Consider the following 16,957-nt stretch of genomic DNA (forward strand, 5'->3'; position numbering starts at 1 on the left):
AGATTCTGGGTGGACATGAATTCCATTCAATCCACTACTGTGATTCTAGGCCAAGAGTTTAGAAAGTGCCTGGCCCAGAATGCGTGCAGAATACTCGGTCAGTGTTACTTGTTCTCACCAAATGGAAGTTGCTACTATAAGCCCAATTGTGACTTTTCTCAAGTGACATTACCACTGCACATTCTCATCCCTCAGCAGACGTGCCTTATCACTTACTTTGTAGCTATCAGTCAGGGTCTGCTCAGGAAAACAGAAGCCTCTTTGTTTTGACAGAGAAATTAATATGAAGAGTTCGATGTGAATATGAAGAAACAGATGTGAAAAAACTGAAGAGACAAAAAAGGGAACCAGAGATCCTAACTGAATGGTGCAATCTGCAAACAGGACAACAGGAAAAGGTGGGGGGTCTTGTTACCCTTTCACTGCCATGTAATGGATTGCCCTGTAAATCCTACACCGCTAGCTGAGCAGGGACTGGGAAGTAAGACTGTTTATTTAGTATTGAAGTGTAAACACACCCATGGGAGCTAGTCCTTACAGGCTGGATGCCGCCTTTCAAGGCTGCATGCCGTGCACACGCTAGATTGATGCTTCCTGCCTGTTTTACTTTAAAGGGTGGCTTTTCTTGGGGCACCTGGGCAGCTCAGCTGGTTAAGCATCTGACCCTTGAGTTCCGCTCAGGTCATGATCTCAGGGTCCTAAGATCAAGCCCCCTTGTCAGGCTCCACACTCGCGGGGGGTCTGCTTCCCCTCTCCCTCTGCTTGCTTGTCCATGCTCTCTCTCTCTCCAAAATAAATAAATCTTTTAATAAAATAAAATAAAGGGTGGCTTTTCTGATATTGGGGCAAAAAAAGAAAAGAAAAACTCCACAAAGTTTCAGCTATTAAGGAAGTCCCCAAGAGCTGGCAAGACTGAATGCGGCCCAGTCAAGAATTTGTGAATTAGGGAGCAGCTGAGTCAGGCACTCAAGGGCTGGCCCTGCATTAGGAGAGGAAAGGAAAGGCATCATCATGTGGTCAAGTCAAAGGGAAGGAGCGAGGCCCACATGCAGCTGGGAAAACTAAGAAAGGGAAACCTCATTTAAAATGGAGTCTGGAGGCAGGTAGGGGAACTAGCTTGCCGTACCACTTAGGGTCAACAGCCAACCAACGGGAAGACACATACTTGGCATTCCCAACACAAAGCGTATACTTTACGACCCCAACAGCAGGAAGAAAGATTTCTTTCTCCTCCCCCAGCAACAGTGCTGCCAATGAGAGACAGTCACAGCTCAGCCAATGAGAGACAGTCATAGCCCAGCCAATGAGGGACAGCCATAACCCAGCCAATGAGAGACAGTCACAGCTCAGCCAATGAGGAACAGTCATAGCCCAGCCAATGAGAGACAGTCACAGCTCAGCCAATGAGAAGCCACTACACTTCAACCTTGCAGTTTTCCCCCAAGGACTTTGTGTTTACAACCCCTCCCAAACCCCCTTTTCCCCTATAAAAGACTTCTCTCCTTCATTTTCCAGACTTGCCTATGGTTTTGCAGAAGTTGGCTTGTCCTACATTGCAGTTCTCTGTTATTCCCGAATAAACCCATCTTTTGCTGGTGAAATGAGTCGAGTTTTATCTTTAAGGTTGACGGAGCCATGAAGGAAACGAGGCAGAAGATGTATTTTCTTTGTGCACGTGTGTTCACAGGATCTTTGGGAGAAATTGAAGCAGTTGTGTTTTGATGCAGCCAGATGAGGATGAACACATTTGATGACTACAGTTCTGGAGCCGACTTCTTAAATCGAAGACGTTGGGGCCATCTTCAGCACTGAGGTATTCAAGGTGTCTTCTCCCCAGCTCACAAAGGGTTATAGCTTTACTCAGTCACCAGATGGGACACACTCGAAGTGGACACGCTAACTCAGCAAAGAGCAGCCACTTGTCCCCCTGCTGAACTGCACTCAATTCTGGGACAGCTGACCGCAGAACATCACACTGCCAACAAGGTAGCGTATCATTGGATTTCGAAGACGTGGAGGAACATTCTAGACCAGAGTTTGGCCAACGATGGCCAACAGGCCAACTCTGGCCTGCCACCTGTTTTTATAGCCCTTGTGACGGACATCATATGGATCACAAATCCAAAATTATTGACTATCGGCCCTTTAAAGAAAAAAAAAGTGTGCTGACTCCTGTTCTAGAACCACCCTAAATATACGTTGGCCACGTATGGCCCTGTGGACGCACAGGCTGGAGCATGCCACTGCAGGGGTCGCAGGCGAGAGGCGCCGTGAGCGCTGTCTGAAGTCAAACTGAGGCGGGTCCCGGCTGAACACACCCCACGGATCTTCATAGGAGTTTTGTCTGTTAAGCATAGAATAACAGAATTTGGAATTAAAAAAAAAAATCATTAGGCCCAAAATAATGCACTTCGTAATTTTTTTTTTTTTTGAGTGCTTTTGTGTCTGTTAAAAGCCACATATCTGACTATTGTGCTAAAAAATACACGCCCAGCTCCCGTGCAGAAACATGGCTGTCTTATCAGCGCCCTCCATCGAAAACCCCTGGGCTGGACACCCAGGGAAACATCCCGAGCGGCCTCTGGTTGTCATAGCAGCCGCTTGCCACGCGGGGGCAGAACATCCCCGGCTACCACGGAGCCCTGCCCCGCAAGAAACCCTGAGTCCCAAAGTCTCTGCCTTCAGGGGGCTCTCGGGACCCCTGGGAGAGAGGAGGTCTAGTCGGGTGAGCATCGGGGCAGCGTCCACTGAATTACTGAATCAGTAATTACCTGCGGCACTGAATCAGAGGCAGAATGAACTACTGAATTTCAAAGGGCTTTTTTGGTTAAAGTCAGGGCAGCCTGCCACATACGGTTTCCATTCTTCATTTGATTCTATTGTGAGGCAGGCTATTTCTCTTACACAGGGAAACGTTTCTACGAGAAGATGCAAATGGAGCTTTAGAGGATTGGATTAAAAAATGTTTGACAGCAAGAATTTTAAACATGCTGGCATAGAAACGGCTGATTCCCTGCAAAGAGCTAATATGTTTATTGCAAACTCTTCACTCTTAAATAGATTTGTCTTTTTAATAGATAATAGACACACGGTAAAAAACAAACAAACAAACCCACAAATCATCAAAACGGATACTGCTCAGAAGCAATACAATGATTCTTCGGTCTCCTTTCGGAGATAGTCTGTGTATATACCTTTTTATGTACAAAAGGTATACAACACACACTGATCTGCATCATGCTTATTTTTTCCTACTTAGCACTATATTGAAGATTGTTCCACGTTAGTGCATGGACATCTTGCCTCATTCCTTTGAATGCTTGAATGCTTCAATAAGGATCCCATTGAATGGATTTCCATGCTTTTTTTTTTTTATGAGAGAGATAGAGAGAGGCGGGGGTGGGGGGATTAGTGGGGAGGAACAGAGGGAGAGGGACAAGCAGACTCTGTGCTGAGTGCAGAGCCTGATCTTAAGACCCTGAGATCATGACCTGAGCCATAACCAAGAGTCAGACCCAACCGACTGAGCCACCCGGGTGCCCCTCCAAGCTGTCTTTAACCAGAACTCTCTTGATGGACATTTAGATGACTTCCCAATCTTTTGTTGTTACAATGGGGTGATGACTAGGCTTGCACATCTATCCTGGAAATCTGCTCACAGCTTAGTCCCCCAAATTCCTAGAAGATGACTGAGTGATCAGAAGGGATGTATGTTATAAAATTTTAATGACGCCAATTAATCCTCCAATGATACTAATAACTGACTTCTATGAGCTGTCACTGTATGTCAGACATCATTCTGACTGCTTTGTAAACCGTGGCACTATGGGTAAATTCAACTCACAGGTGATCCTTACTCATTTATTGTAGTAAATGAGATCTCTTTGTAATTTCAGTTTGCATTCATATTATGAATGAGAATGACCATATTTTTATTTCATTTTAATTTTTTTAGAGTGCGAGAGAAAGCCCGTGTTCACAAGTGGGGTGGGAGGGTGGTGATAGAGGAGGGGCAGAGGGAGAGAGAGAATCTTAAGCAGGCTCCACACCCAGTGCAGAGCCAAGGGGGGGCTTGATCTCACCATCCTGAGATCATGACCCTGAGATCACGACCTGAGCCCAAATCAAGAGTCAGATGCTTAACCAATTGAGCCACCCAGGCGCCCCATTTTTTGTTTAAAAGACGATTGTACTTCTTTTACTTTGTGACTACTTGTTTATATCTTTTGACCATCTTTCTGTTGAGTTGCTGACCTGTTTCTTAATGTTAAAAGCCTTTGAATATTAAAAAATGCAAATGCTTCCCCTGGTTTATCATCTCTTGACTCTGCTAATAGTAGTTTGTTTTGGCCCCAAAGAAAATTTTAATTCTTATGTGGCTGGATTTTATTGGTCTTATCTTTTGCGATTTCTGACTTCTGTGTCATGCTTGGAAAGACTGCCACAATCTGGGATTATAAAAATAAATCCCCCATGTTTGTGCTAGCACTTTCATGGCTGTATTTTTAAAAATTATAACTTAGCTCCATCTGGAATTTATTTTGGTGTAAGTATTAAAGCAGAGATCCAATTTTACTCTTTCCCAGATGTCTCCGCAGTTGTCCCATGCCTTCATGAGATAACCCAGCTTTTCTACACTAATTTGAAACATCCTTTTTATTTAATATTATTTTCCTGAATGTTTTTGAGTCTATTTTCGGACTTCATTCCGTTCCATTGATCTGTCTGCTTGTTTGTATGCTGGAATCAAGCCCTTTTAATTTCTGTGGCTTTACAATACATTTTAACAGCTTGCAGGGATATTTCATTACTCCTCCCCCCCCCCCAGAATTTTCTTAGCTATTCCTGCATGTTCCATTTCCCATATAAATTTTCCACTCAACTTGTCTATGTTAATTTGAATGAGGCCAGGCTCTCAAAGTCTTTGTTTAAATAAGAAATCTAACAGATTTATTTACCTCATGCTTCCTATGAAGGAAGAGAGAAGCCAAAGAAAGAAAATTCGTGAATGGAAAGTTCACCTTTGGAAAAACAGAGGCATCTCTTTAAAATATTTCTGTCAGAGCCAACTTCATTAAGTAAGACGACCAGTTGGCATTATAGCCTTTGGGGAAGTTAAGGTTGCCTTTCTCAGGGTAGAGCAGCAACCTTGGAAAACCAGGTGACTTGCCTACTCCTATGTTGGGAGAACGTCTGTAAGGATGGATGATGATGATGCAGGATGCTGTCCGCTCTTCTCTGAAGCTGTTGGGGCAGGGGGGGCGGGAAAGGATCGCTTTCTCCCTTCAATTTTGCTGCAATTCTGCTGTGATTTTTTTTTTCAAGCCTCAAAACCGGAATTCTGTTCATTGGTACTGAAAGAAAAAAAAAAAAGGTCTGAAAAGCATAAAATAGGTTACTGGAAAGGAAAAGAGAGGAATAAGATCATTAACAAATGGAATGTGGGCTGGGATCGTTTGACATTTGGAGTAGTTCTGAAATACAAAACAAAACCAGAACGACAACAAAAACCAAATAAAAATCTCTATCGATGTTTTCATTGAGATTATACTAAACCTACAGATTTATTTGGGAAGAATTTGTCATCTTTACACAAGTGAGCCTTTCTAGCAAAGTGTAGGAAATTGTTGCATTTAGTCAAATCTTCCTTTTTGTCTCTCTGTCTTTTAGATTTTCTTTGTGTATGAATCTTATACATTTATTGTACCCTCGGGTGTTTTATCTGTTTTGGTTCTTAATTCTTTTTTTTTAAGATTTTATTTATTTATTTGAGAGAAAAAGAGCACGAGCAGGGGGAGGAGCAGAGGGAGAAGCAGAGAGAGAATCTCAAGCAGACTCCATGCTGAGCACAGAGCCCGATGCGGGGCTCGATCTCATGACCCTGAGATCATAACCTGAGTCAAAATCAAGAGTCAGACGCTTAACTGATTGAGGCAGCCAGGTGCCCCATTTTTGGTTCTTATTGTAAGTAGAATCTTTTCTTTAATTATATTTACAAAGTGCTGTTAATACAGATCCCTGGATATTGATTTTTTTTTTTTTTTACTATTTATTTTGTACCCACGCAGCTTATTGAATTATTCTACGGTTGCTCATAGTTTTGCCATTAATTCTCTGCATTTTTCCAACCACACAGTCAATAGTAATTTTTTGCTTCCTCCTTTCCAGTTTTTGTACCTCTTGTCTGAGTCAGACAATTCGGCCATGTTAAACGGTAGGGGTGGTGACAGGTGATTTTGTCTCCCCGTCGAGCACAAGTCTTATTTCTGTCTTGAGGTATATTTAATTTGGCATCTTAGAGAATTAGCTATCTTCTTATTTATCAAGACTTTAAAAATCAGGATGAAATTGGAATTTAACAAATACCTATCATCTGTGTAGATGAACACATCTTCTTGGGACTTATTCATGTGGGAAATCACATTCATAGATTTCCTAATATTGGACAACTCCATAACCGGCATCGACTGCATTTGTCTGTCGCATTTATTCTTTTAATGCACTGTTGGATCTGTTGGATAGTATTGTATTTAGAATATTTGCATCTGTCTCCATAAGTGAAGTGGGTCTGTGGTTTCCTTTTATCACGGTGGTTTTGTTGGGTTATCATTGATCTGCTAGCTTCATCAGAAAAACTTGGAAGTTGTTTTCTTTCTCCAGGCTCTACAGCAGTTTAAAAACAGCATTCTCACGGGCTTCCCCGCAAGGCTCAGGCCGGTCCCCAACCGCCCGAGCGTGACACAGAAGGCCCAACAAAAAAAAAAATAAATAAATAAAAATAAAAACAGCATTCTCTAATCAGTAGAGGTTTAGTAGGATTCACCTGTTGAACTGAGCCAGATGCTTCTCTGGGTGGATGACTTTTTTTTTTTTTTTTTTTTAGAGAGAGAGCTTGCGCACAGGTGGGGGGAGTAGGGGGATGGGGAGAGGGAGAGAGAGACTCTCAAGCAGCTCCACCCCCAGCATGGAGCCCATCGCAGGGCTCGATCTCATGACCCTGAGATCATGACCTGAGTCGAAATCAAGAGTCAGATACTTAACCAACTGAGCCACCCAGGCGCCCCTGGATGGATGACTCCTTAGCAAGTTTCTCAGCATCTTCTATGGTAACTGACATTTTCTGATTTTAAAAATCTCTTTTGGGGTCAGTTTCGATTATTTATATTTTCCCAGAAAGCCATTCATTTGCACAGAATTGAGCAGAAGGGCATCATTTCTTTGATTTTCTCTATAGCTATGGTTATTCCATTCACGATCCTTATTTGGTGTGTTTGTGCTTTTTCTTTTATTTCTTTGTTAGGGTAAATAATGGTTTTCCATTTTATTTATTTATTTATTCCTCAAGGAACCAACTCTTAGATGTGTTATGAGCATTATTGTTTTTCTGGTTTCTAAATTCTGCTCTTATCCCTTTTAATCTTTTTTCTCCCTGCTGTCTTTAGGCTCATCTTGTTATTCTTACCCACACATCTGGAATTAGGTACTCAGTTTAAAATTTAAAGCAGCTTTATTGAGAAATAAATTACATACGGTAAAATCTGCCCACTCTAAGGCTAATAACTCGATGGCTCTTCTCGCTCAGGCCTGCAGGGGGCAGAACTGCAGTGGGAAATGGCAGCTGGGCTGGCTTCTTCCGTTCAGCACTACTCGTCTGCTTCCACTCCAGAGACTTGTTAACTGTGCTGTGAATGAGCAACAGGCCAAGCGTCTAGAGCTAACGCTTTGTCTCCTGCGCACGCTGTTGAAGCCTTTGAAGACTTTGCACCAAGCCGGTGTTCAACAGCGGCCCCCCGTGGCACCTGGAGGCAACAGCAGCAGAGGATTGTTGAAGCGCTGGGCCCCTGCGCTGGGCTGCCCTCCCTACCGACTCTGGACCAAATCCCAGACAGTCCTGGTCAACCCGGAGGCCTTAAGAGGGAAAGAAATATAGGATTTCCTGCTAACCAGGCACTGGGAGCTTAGGTAGTTGGTTGGGAGAAGACATGAGGTGTGACTGTATTTGTGCCTTGGATTTGTGGGGTGGTTCATGTCATCACAGTTTATTATTATTTATTGGTTTTAAAGCTGAGGTTTGGGATGAAGAAGTGACTCGACCACAGTCCCACAGTTAGTAAGTGAGAAAGCCCCAGCTAGAACCCAGAACCTCCAATTCCAAAGGCTGGGAGTGTCCCTCTGCACCTCCCTGGAGACAGGATATGACACTAAATGTCCCCAAATGATGGAGACAATGACATTAAAAAGGAAAGGCAAGGGGCACCTGGGTGGGACAGTCGGTTAAGCAACTGACTCTTGGTTTCGTCTCAGGTGGGGATCTCAGGGTCGTGGGATTGATCCTCACCTGGAACTCCATGCTCAGCTCTGAGTCTGCTTAAGACTCTCTTTGCCCCTCCCCACTGTGAGTGCTCTCTCTCTCTCTCTCTTGCAAATAAATAAATTAAAAAAAAAATTTTTTTTTAAAGGAAAGGCAAGAATGACATAAGTTAAAGATTTTTAAAATATGCAAAACATCTTTTAAATGGTCTCTGGAAGTTTGTACCCCCTGCAAAGGCAGAAACATCTGGAATCTGTGCTACTGGTCAGGAGAACCTACAAGCGTCCTTTGTCTGGGGCAGGGCAAGGAAGAAGTTTTGCGGCTTTCCGAAGGACTCCTGAACTGTCATTTTTAATGTCCTTTTGCACTGCAGGGAGTCAGAATTGGTTGTTGAGTTCTGCCTTCCCTAGAAAAATTCCTTCGAAAGAATGTCAAGTGTGGTTATGAGCATGTGTTTATTGACTTTTTTTTTTAAGTGCCCATTCTGACATCCTGAAATGCAAAGGCACTTTGTTTCTTTTCCTTTTTTTTCCTTTTCCTGGCTGGTGAAATCCACATCCTTGCTACCTTGGCCCCCCATTTAGACATCTTCTAAGCTGACTGGTTTTTTAGTAGAGAAAAGAAAAGAAGAGAGATAAGAAAGAAAAAGAAAGAGAAAGAAAGAAAGAAAGAAAGAAAGAAAGAAAGAAAGAAAGAAAGAAAGAAAGAAAGAAGAAAGAAAGAAGAAAGAAAGAAAGAAAGAAAGAAAGAAAGAAAGAAAGAAAGAGGGAGAGAGAAGGGAGGGAGGGAGAGAGAAGGGAGGGAAGGAGGAGGGAGGGAGGGAGACAAGCCATGATCCTCTGGAAGAGTTTGGTCTCTAATGTCATAGGAGCCGGAGGGTATTGGGGTCCCTTTCTCCCAGAACTGTGGCTCAGAGAAATATTTGCCAGGTGAATGGCTTTGCTTGATTGCTCTTTGTCTAGACTGAACCAGAAGGTCTGAAGAGACATACACAAATAGGAGGAAAATTCTTGGCCCTCATAGTGGTACACGTTGTTCCATTTCACTGTTATGTAAGCATTCGGGAATGGCAAATAGTGAGCGTCATCCACACCGCATCATCGGGCAGGCAGCTGCCCAGTCCCTGGGACCGTGATCTCCAACCCCCTCCCAGCCCCAGGCAGGGCACTTTTCATCAGATGGTACCATGTGGCCATAGCCATGACAGAATATAGAATTCTTTTTCTAAAATAACATTTGTATTTTCTATATAAACCTTAAACTTCATTTTCCCATTGTCTATCAGGGCTTTCCATGTGAAAGAAATAGGGTGAGGTTTACCTCGAAGTGAAACATGAACACTGAGAAGTGAACACCGCGCAAGGGCACAGTTCTGTGACCAAACCCATGAGACAGAGTATGACCGGCACCCTAGCATCCTCCTCCCGCCACCTTTCTTTACTTATCTTCAGCTGAAGGCTATCTGTTATCCTGACTTTTACCATCACAGTTTCATTTTGGCCAACAGGCAGGGTTTCAAGGTCATGGATATGCCTCAGCAAGGACGGTCTGCAATTCAAGCTGGAGGGTGAGTGGTTGGGAGAATTCGAGGGACCCCGGGTCCAGCCTGCAGTGACATTCAGGGTGTGGGAGGAGACTGCCTTTGGTTTCAGCCATCCCCGCTCTGGGATCTGGGAGCAGTGTGACACTAGGACACATCACTTCTCTGAGCCTGAAAGAGTGTCTGCCCTCTTTAAGGGGGAATAAGTCCCCTGCGTCCCAGGATTAGAGAGGCAGAAACCAGGCCAAGAGCACCTGGCACAGAACTATGCCCTCACCTTAGTGCCCCTTGTACGGTGGGGATGAGACCAAAGGCCACGTTTCTTTGTTGCCCCCATTTTTCTGGAGCTTCTTGCTCCCCACACCCCATGCCATCGTCCTGCTGGGCTGAATGCTGAAACCTGACCTCACAGATGACACACCGCACCCCCTCCTTCAGCTACCTCCACGGAGCAGGAGTGGCTCCTCCCCACGCCTCCCCAGGCTTCCTTCCTGCCTTCCTGGGACCAGAGGGGATCAGATCCTGCTATCCTCCTCCGCCTTACAGGGGAGGAAACTGGCTCCACGCTGGGGAGGAATTTGCCCAGGGTCACAGGGCGAGGGCACAGCTGGGACCAGAGCCCTGGCTGCTGACCCTGTTCTGCCCTTTGCTCTGTGTCACCTGGCGTCCTCCTTTCTGCCCCTTCTCACCTCAGCTGGTCAGTGTGACAAATCTCTGTCTGTGTGGCAGAGAAGTGTGGGTCCGGCCATCCCCGGACAGAGAGACAGCAGGAGCCTAAATACAGCTTAAATGGAGATTTGCATTTAATGAGTGGATGTAGTCGTTATTGAATAGGGAACACACAGACACGGTTAAATGTCTTTGGATTCATAAAGAACACACAGTGAGAATTCTCCCCCCACTGCTGCCCTCCATCTACTGAATTCTCTTCTCCAAGTAACTCCTGTTCTTACTTTCTCCAGCATCCTTAAAGCAGCTTTCCAATGCCTATACACGCAAACTAGATCTATGTGATTTCCCCCACTCTTTTTTTTTTTTTTAAGATTTTATTTATTTATTTTAGAGAGAGAGAGCTCGAGCCGGGAGATGAGCAGAGGGAGAAGAAGAGAGAGATTCTCAAGCAGACTCCACGCTGAGCACAGAGCCAGACATGGGGCTCGATCCCACGACCCTGAGATCAGGACCTGAGCCGAAATCAAGAGTTGGACGCTTAACCAACTGAGCCAGGTGCCGCTCTCCCCTCCTCTCTTACATGGAGGGTAACATGCTGTCTTCTTTCCTGTTTTCATTGAACCATACATGTGGGGGAGCCCTACACATCAGCACACAAATAGCTTCTGCGTCTCTTGGTCATGGCTCCTCAGCATTCCTTCGCACACCTGTGTTACATTATTGAAACAGAATTCATACCCCATAAAGTTCACCCACTTAAAGTGTACAATTCAATGGCTTTTAATATGTTCAGTAAAGAAGAGTTGTAGAACCAGCACCCCACAATGAATTGTTGAACCCTATATCGTCCCTAAAAGAAACCCTGTACCCCTTAGTTATCACCCCGCAAGCACCACCCCGGCCCTAGGCAACCCCTAATCTACTTTCTGTCCTTATAGATTTGTCCGTTCTGGACATGTCATATACATGCAGTCATGTACTATACTGTTCTTTGTGATTGGCTTCCTTCACTTGGCTTAACGATTTCAACGTCCATCCGTGTTGTAGGGTGTGGGGGCACTCCATTCCTTTTTACCATCAAATAATACTCCATTCTAGGGATCGACTCCATTTTATTTACCCCTTCATCAGTCAGTGGACAGTCGGACTGTTTCCACTTTTTAGCTATTACGAATAATATTGCTGGGAATATCCATATGCAACTTTTTGTCTGGGTGTATGTTGCCATTTCTCCTAGATACATGCCTAAGAGTGGAATGGCTGGATCATATGGCCTATTTGATAATTTACTTATCTAGTCCCATATTGATGAAAATTTGATCAAATTCCAACTTACTTTTTTCATTTTTATTTATTTTTATTTTTATTTTTTTATTTTTTTATTTTTAAAGATTTTATTTATTTATTTGAGAGAGAGAGAGAGAGCATGAGTGGGGTGGGACAAGGAGACTCCCTGCTGAGCAGGGAGCCCAATGCGGGGCTCGATCCCAGGACCCTGGGAACATGACCTGAGCTGAAGGCAGACGCTTAACTGACTGAGCCACCCAGGCGCCCCTATTTTTATTTTTCAATATTTTATTTATTTATTTGACAGAGAGAGAGAGTGTGCACAAGCAGGGGGAGTGGCAGAGGGAGAAGCAGGCCCCTCGGTGAGCAAGGAGCTCGATGTGGGGCTCGATCCCAGGATGCTGGGATCATGACCTGAGCCCAAGGCAGATGCTTAACCAACTGAACCACCCAGGTGCCCCTACAGCTTACTTTTTTAAAGATTTTATTTATTTATTTGAGACAGAGCGCATGCAAGGCGGGGAGGAGGAGAAAGAGAGAGGGACAAGCAGACACCGAACTGAGCACGGAGCCCAATGTGGGACTCGATCTCACAACCCCGAGATCATGAGCTGAGCTGAAATCAAGAGTCAGACGCTCAACCGGCTGCACCACCCAGGCGCCCCTCAAATGACATCTTAAGAGCCAATAACCCTTACGAGTTTGGCAGGTGCTGGTCCTCTTAGTGAGGATTCAGGAGTGGAGCTGCGAACATCGGCTGCTCAGAAACTGCCAAAGCTCCCTGCTTTTCTTTTCTCCCAGACTCTTATTGTTCTAGAACTTTCTGGTTAAATGTACTTAGATTCCAGTGTGGACCGTGACTCAGGAGTGTGGGAAAAGGAAGCCCCACTCTGAACGACCTGGCCTTCTGGCCCACTGCCCACTGATCCCTGAGGGGGTGTCCCCCCCCCCCCCGTCCCACACCTGTGCCTTCCTGTCTGGGGTTCCTCATCCGGGAGACAGTCCAAGAGGAAGCTGGTGACTCCTGACCCTGGAGTTTCCTGACCCTGTGACAACAGGCCTCTGCCACACCTGACCATCTGTCACTCCTAGGACAGGTGCAGAACAGGGGAATTCAGGAACCATCCAGGCTATAAGCTGATGAGCCAGCCTCCGGACCAGCCTCCCACCACTGCAGGCCTGGACGGGACCAGGGAGAGCTGGAGACTCCTTGGTACCGGCATGTTTTTAAAAATTCTTTTGCTTTAGACCTTCTCAACATGCTTAAGCCAGGAAGTACTTTGTATTCCAAGCCAACAGTAGACAGATCGATTGCGATCCCCTAATGAACTAGAGAAAACTAGTCCAGCTCTTCTCAGCAAAGTTTCTATTTGGTACTGCCCTAAAATTCTCTGGGTATCGAGTTACTCCCAGCTCAGGAACCTCAGTGTGGCCCGATTTCAGTAGGACTGTGATCACCTGCAGGGAAGACCTCTCATTTTATCTTCTCCATCCACGGCAGCCGCTTAAACTTGCCTCCCCAAGAGTCAAGGAAAAGACCACCTCATGGAACGTGAGTATTCTGCTTCGATACAGGGATGGGCTATTCTAGAAGGACTGCTGTATTTCCCATCAGTAAATTGTAAGTGCAAAATAGCACAGAGGAAAATGTTTGTCTTTCTACAGGATGTGTTTATCCATTAAGATGCAACCAACTTATTCTTATTTTTTTACAAAGAAAAGTAAAGGACAATGTACTGCAATAATTAATATAGTGAGATTCTCTCATGTGGAAATGGACTAGTTTTAAAATAATGTAATGTCCTGTAGTTCTTGGTTGGGTATATTTTATATGTATTTGAACATATCACATCATTCTATAACAACTCTCAGAAAAGCTCTGAGCTTATATACATGTGTTCTCTTGCTCTAATTGAGATTTATGATGTTCTTGTTGGGTTGACTTTTTTTTTTTTTAATAATGATGGGCATTTTCCCCTTCTATACTTCAAGTTCTCAAACCCTTCCACCAACAGTGGTATAAAATTCCTCATCATTGTATCATTTGTTATGGGTGACCAATTTTATATAATTAAATCGTTCATTTGGGCTTTGTCACATGTGGTTTATAGAGTTATTTTTAAACTGTTTCTCCCTTCATCTAAAAGTAATAAGATCATTCACTTATTCTGGCAATTAACTGTAATAAAAAAAAAAATACCAGCCTCCCTGCATCTTGCATTAGCAAAATGAATTAGCAACAATCAAATATCAGATACACAACATTTGCGGAGCAGCTGTGGTCCACGCAGCAAGCTATGGGATACAGCCAATGACACGTTGGAATACATCTGTGTTTGCAGAGGGCAAGAAATGGGGATTTGAGCCAGTCAAGTTCAACTGGAAAATGTCTCACAGTTTTATGTACTATTTCTGTGGCTTTCATTTCATTGTGGACTGGCTCTTCGAGGAGAGAAAACAGTTTTGAATTAAACAGCAATTAAGATCTTAATCTTCTGGTCTTGGAAGGGCACACGGTGTCATTACCGAGGGGCACTTCACCAAGGAGACCGAGAAAGTGCCCACTTGTACCTTTCCCTTTTTAAATTAACTTCTTTTTGAAGATAAATATACAGGGTATAAATGTAAAAAAGGGCGCCGGTGAAAAGTACATCTCATCCCTTAATTCTCTTCCCCAAGGGCAACCACAGGTACTGACTTCTTGTGTGTTCTCCCAGAGATATTTTATGCATATGAGCTTCGAGCAAATATCACGTCCTTCCTTCTATTATGCATATGATTGCACACTATATCATGGTTAGTTTGCTTTTTCATATATTCATATTTAGTACCCCTCCCCCCAAAAGACCTCTCTTTATATATAAGTTGTTAGACTCCTGCCCACTCAACAGAGAGAGCCCCTTGAAGCAGTCCCCATTTCCCCCACATTTCCCACTGATCATTGGCTTGGCCAGGCAACCCTCAGCCCAGGATGCTGGTCTCATCTGGCTCTCTCTGTTTCTCAGTGACCAAGTGGACTCCTCAGGGAGCCCCCAACCAGACCCAGGACAGCACTGGCTTCAGCTACCTGCTGAGAGACCACATGGAGGGGAGGAGCGGCACCAACTCCACCAGGGCCCTGAAACTTCCAGATGGGACCAGTGCTGCCTGGTACATCCTCACCATCATTGGCATCTATGGAGTGATCTTCCTCTTCCAATTGGCCAGCAACATCCTCAGAAAGAATGATAAATCCTTGGAAGATATTTACTACTCCAATTTGACCTCCGAACTCAAAAAGAAAGGTCTCCAAAGCAAGGTGGCCAAATGCTCTGCATTGACCATTAGCAACAGAGCTGTCCTGCAGCCCAACCAGGCCAGCCTGGGGCCAAAATATAAAAATAGTGAGTGCCAAACTGAAATCCAAGGGATCCCTTGAAAGTCAAGGCAAGAAGACCTCCACAGAAGAGGCCCAAACAACCTTCCTACAAGGGGAAGCAGCTTTGAGTTTACCTGGAACCTTGAGAGAGGAGTCAGGTCCTTGAGTGGGGCTGGATGAGCATCACTGGGCTACTTAGGCCAATGGGAGTGTGACCAAAAGCCAGCATCCTGTTTCCTTCTCAGGCTTTGTGGCACTTTGAGACAGGACAGCAGGGGCAGCAGATTCTGGTCATACCCTTCACTGGGAAAGCTTGTGTTCCAGGGAAGGACTTGAGCATCTTGTGTTCTCAGAGAATCTAGGAGATTCCTGAGGGTATACATGAAAGTAGCCTCTTGTCATGGAAAGAAGGCTGAATTTGGAGTTGAGAGCTCTGGATTCAAGTTCAACTTCCAGGGGGTCACATGAACTTTGAATGACTTGTGGCTGTCACCTGGAACGCATGGCAGTGGGATATATGGTTTCAAAGAGCCATTCATTCTAGACGTACTCACTTGAATATAGAACCAAGGTTGTTAATAGCAGAAGTTAGAAGTTCTTCATTTTCATTGAGGGCATGGGGTCCATTGAAAAAGAGCATTAGTTTTGGAGTCAGAAGAATCAAACTCTCGTCAAGGACCTCACCGTTCTGGACCTTAGTTTCCACACAGATAAAATGAGAATGATAATGTCTGTTCTGCCAATCTTATAAAGTAGATAAGAGCTAATGAGATCATGCATATGAATATATTTTTCAAAGTAAAATAAGTATGTAAAATATAAGCCTTGTGTTCATAGCGGTGATGGTGGTTGATGCTGATGGTGGTATCGGTGTTAGTGGTGATGGTAGTGATGGTTGATGCGTGTGTTGTTGGTAGTGGTTGATGTTGATGGTGGTGTTGGTGGTATTGGTGGTAGTGTTGATGGTGTGGTGGATGGTTGATGTTGATGATGGTCATGGTGGTGGTGGTTGATGTTGATAGTGGTGGTGGTGGTAGTGGTGGTCGATGTTGATGATAGTGGTGGTGGTTGATGATTGATGTTGATGGTGGTAGTGTTGGGTGGTTGATGTTGATAGTGGGGGGTGGTGGTTACACTATTTGGAAAAGGAAATGACTAGTCCACTGGCAATTAGTCTGTAAGCAATGGCTACAGTTCTATAAGAGGACCAATCTGCATAACAGTTGATGACCTGAGCTCTGAATCAAGTCCATGAGATTCAAGTTTTACATGTAGACAAAACAAACAGTCACCTTTAGGTTTTGTTTCTTAGACATCATATGATTTAATAAAATGTTTTATAAATATCTGTTACTTATATACTTGTCTCTGCCTAAAAAGAAAGAAGACCTTGCCTAGATGAGTAATTAATTTCGAGAGGCCATGATTAGCCGAACTTCTGGAAGTGGCTTTCAGCAGGCAAAGTGATAAATTATATGTTGTACCAACTTCTATGAAATTTATCCAGTTCTGTTGTTGGAGACATTCCCTGGACTACAAATGAAATATTTTTTTCCCCTGTCTGCAGATAGTGGTCTGCAACCAGCCCCACAATTTCATAAAAATCAGAATTAAACCACAAGCTTTTGTTTTTAGAGGGTGAGGTCGACTTCCAAGTTTTTTTCTTTTTTAAAAAATATTTTCCACAGGTTATCCAACAAAAGTGGGTATATAGTTTATATAGTTAGGGTCGGGCATCATCTGTATGTTTGAGATGCTTATAGGGCAGGATAAAACAGAAGGGAGAAAT

General features: G+C 44.1%; 1 protein-coding gene across 1 annotated transcript; it reads left to right on the forward strand.

Annotated features, from left to right (window-relative positions):
* Window positions 1-13,355: 13,355 nt before the first annotated feature.
* On the forward strand, window positions 13,356-15,990 carry SMIM34 (small integral membrane protein 34). Its single transcript, XM_036101855.2, has 2 exons — window positions 13,356-13,362; window positions 14,816-15,990. The coding sequence occupies exons 1-2, from the start codon at window positions 13,356-13,358 to the stop codon at window positions 15,226-15,228; spliced, it is 420 nt and encodes a 139-aa protein (XP_035957748.1). The 3' UTR covers window positions 15,229-15,990.
* Window positions 15,991-16,957: the final 967 nt, after the last annotated feature.

This window comes from Halichoerus grypus, chromosome 1 (assembly GCF_964656455.1).
Source record: "Halichoerus grypus chromosome 1, mHalGry1.hap1.1, whole genome shotgun sequence".
Taxonomy (NCBI): domain Eukaryota; kingdom Metazoa; phylum Chordata; class Mammalia; order Carnivora; family Phocidae; genus Halichoerus; species Halichoerus grypus.